This window comes from Pundamilia nyererei, unplaced genomic scaffold, assembly GCF_000239375.1.
Source record: "Pundamilia nyererei isolate P.nyererei 1_Seehausen unplaced genomic scaffold, PunNye1.0 scaffold00269, whole genome shotgun sequence".
In the NCBI taxonomy this organism is placed as follows: Eukaryota; Metazoa; Chordata; class Actinopteri; order Cichliformes; family Cichlidae; genus Pundamilia; species Pundamilia nyererei.
Genome location: NW_005187670.1, coordinates 99999 through 102130, shown reverse-complemented (window position 1 = coordinate 102130; position 2132 = coordinate 99999). Strand labels below are relative to the sequence as shown.

Below are 2132 nucleotides of genomic sequence, written 5' to 3'. Positions count from 1 at the left end.
TACATCTTATGCCATCAGCTTGTTCTGGGTAACAGTTTCCTTCCACATATAGCTTTGCAAAAACTGCATAAAAAGCACTTGTAGCAACAAAAACATAATATTCCAGAAACACGCTTTGCCGATCCGATCAGCTGTTCGTAACACTTCCTACGTCCATCAGCGTGAACTATCACATGACTGCATGACCTGCCCGAAAACGGAAGTGACGTCATTTTGTGGAAATGTAGTTTTTTACCATCGTGGCCTTATGAGCCTATACTTGTGTTTTTAAAAGTTATGTTTGACTGTATCACTTTCTGTGTCGTTTCTGGGATGCTGAGGACTCATATTGCACTGCTGGAAATATTTTATTTGGATGCATATGCTGTTATTTTGCAAATTTGCACTGTAATATATTTTTTCGTTTTTCCTGCAGTATATGAAAATTGGTGTATCTCAAAAATAAAACTATGAAGACACTCAAAATAAATTTCCTTTGGTGGGAAACTAGTTTGTAAATACAAAAAAGTTGCACAGTTTTGAGGGATAAGCCTCTTAAATTTCTCTAACTAGAAATATATGTTAAAAAATCAAAAACGATTTTCAATTTTTTTGTAGTTTATTGCACTTTTTTGCAATTTATGTAATTACTATGCACTTAATGCAGACATATTATTAAAATTTGGGCTATAATGGTTGTATTGATGTATAGCAACTTGAAATGCTCCAAAAAATGGGTCCACAGCATGTAAAAATATACTATAAGCTCTGGCGGACTTGGCTCTATGGTAGGTCTTAAAGGGTTAAAGAATATGAACTTCATATCATAATATTCATTCAGATGTTTTCTGACTCTAAAATTTTCTTTTCCCATTACTTAAGTTTTTCTAATTTACATTTAAACATTTTCAGCTATTTTCCAACTTCTGCTGTGTGAACATCAGCTTTCAAAAGTTCTGAACTTTGGTTTTCAGGTGAAAATTTCTGTATTTTTCATCTCATTCAAAATTTTTAACTTGAAATTCAGCAATTAATTAATTTCAGTGCACATATTGAGATTTCAGCATTCACACTGCAGTTTCTTCAGAAAATGCACTTTCTAGTTTTACCTGTTTTTACCCTGCAGGGACCACAGCCGCTGCTTAATTCCTAATCTGAGTCATTACATGTACTGATGGAGTTCCCCGAGCCTCCCTCCTCTGCATCCACAGCTGATGCAGTGCAGCTTCTTCTCTGATCCTCAGGCTCATCCTCATGGCCGTCACCAGGTAAGTCTTTGCTCATGCAGCAGCGAGGCCTCTGAGACCTCCCTCTAAATGTCTGTGTTGTCTGTGTGTTGACTCTCGTTTGGTGATGTCAGTGGTTAATGGACAGTTGCGCTCAGAGTTAACGAGGCGAGGAGTTCAGGTGGGGACAGTTTATTAGTTACATGCAGGTTTAAACCACAGCCACCCCACAGTGAGGGTTAAAGTGTGGATTGTGTTACCTGTCTGGGTCTCACCTGTATGACGGGCAGGCGGGGATGTTCTGGCTGAAGTAGAGCGCCGCTGTTCTTGCCCTCCAGTGCCATTTTTTGGCAGGTAGCGTGAAGACGGAGCAGCCCGCGATGTTTTCCTTCAACAGGTCCATAAGCTGTTTGTGCGAGCCGCCATAAAACGCCTCCACCAGCAGGATGCGGGGAGGCGGGGTCTCCTGTGCGGGAGGCGTGGTCTCCTGTAAGGGCAGATGAGAGCTGTTACTCACAGATGGAGTCATATACTCTTCACTCTTCAGAGTCATGAAACACCTGAGCGTCAGTGAATCAGGTTCGGTGAGGTGCGACAGGTGCACGCTCAGCGTCTGTGTGCAGCCACGCCCACACGCTCCATATAAGGACACATGTGCACCGGGCTGTCACAGCAGGAAATCAGGAGGGTTTGAACTGTCAGAGGGGAAAGTGGAAAAGCTTAAACAGTGGAGCTGGAATAGGCTCTGCCCTAGGGCTGCACGATTTTGCATAAAATGAGAATCACGATTTTTTGGTTTAGAATTGAGATCACGATTCTCTCACGATTCTCTTTTCCAGTATAAATATTTATTGCACTTATTAACTGCACATCAACTTCGTAACAGTTGAAACTGAACATAAAAACAATAAATAAACATAAAAACAA

At 41.0% G+C, this 2132-nt stretch overlaps 1 protein-coding gene across 1 annotated transcript in view; it reads right to left on the bottom strand.

Moving 5' to 3' along the window:
• The window catches only part of gtdc1 (glycosyltransferase-like domain containing 1), a 27724-nt gene that overhangs the window by 20168 nt on the left and 5424 nt on the right, over positions 1 to 2132 (bottom strand). Inside the window, exon 2 of the mRNA XM_013915202.1 lies at positions 1481 to 1692. Coding sequence (XP_013770656.1) covers positions 1481 to 1692 — 212 coding nt within the window. The remainder of the gene's footprint in view (positions 1 to 1480; positions 1693 to 2132) is intronic.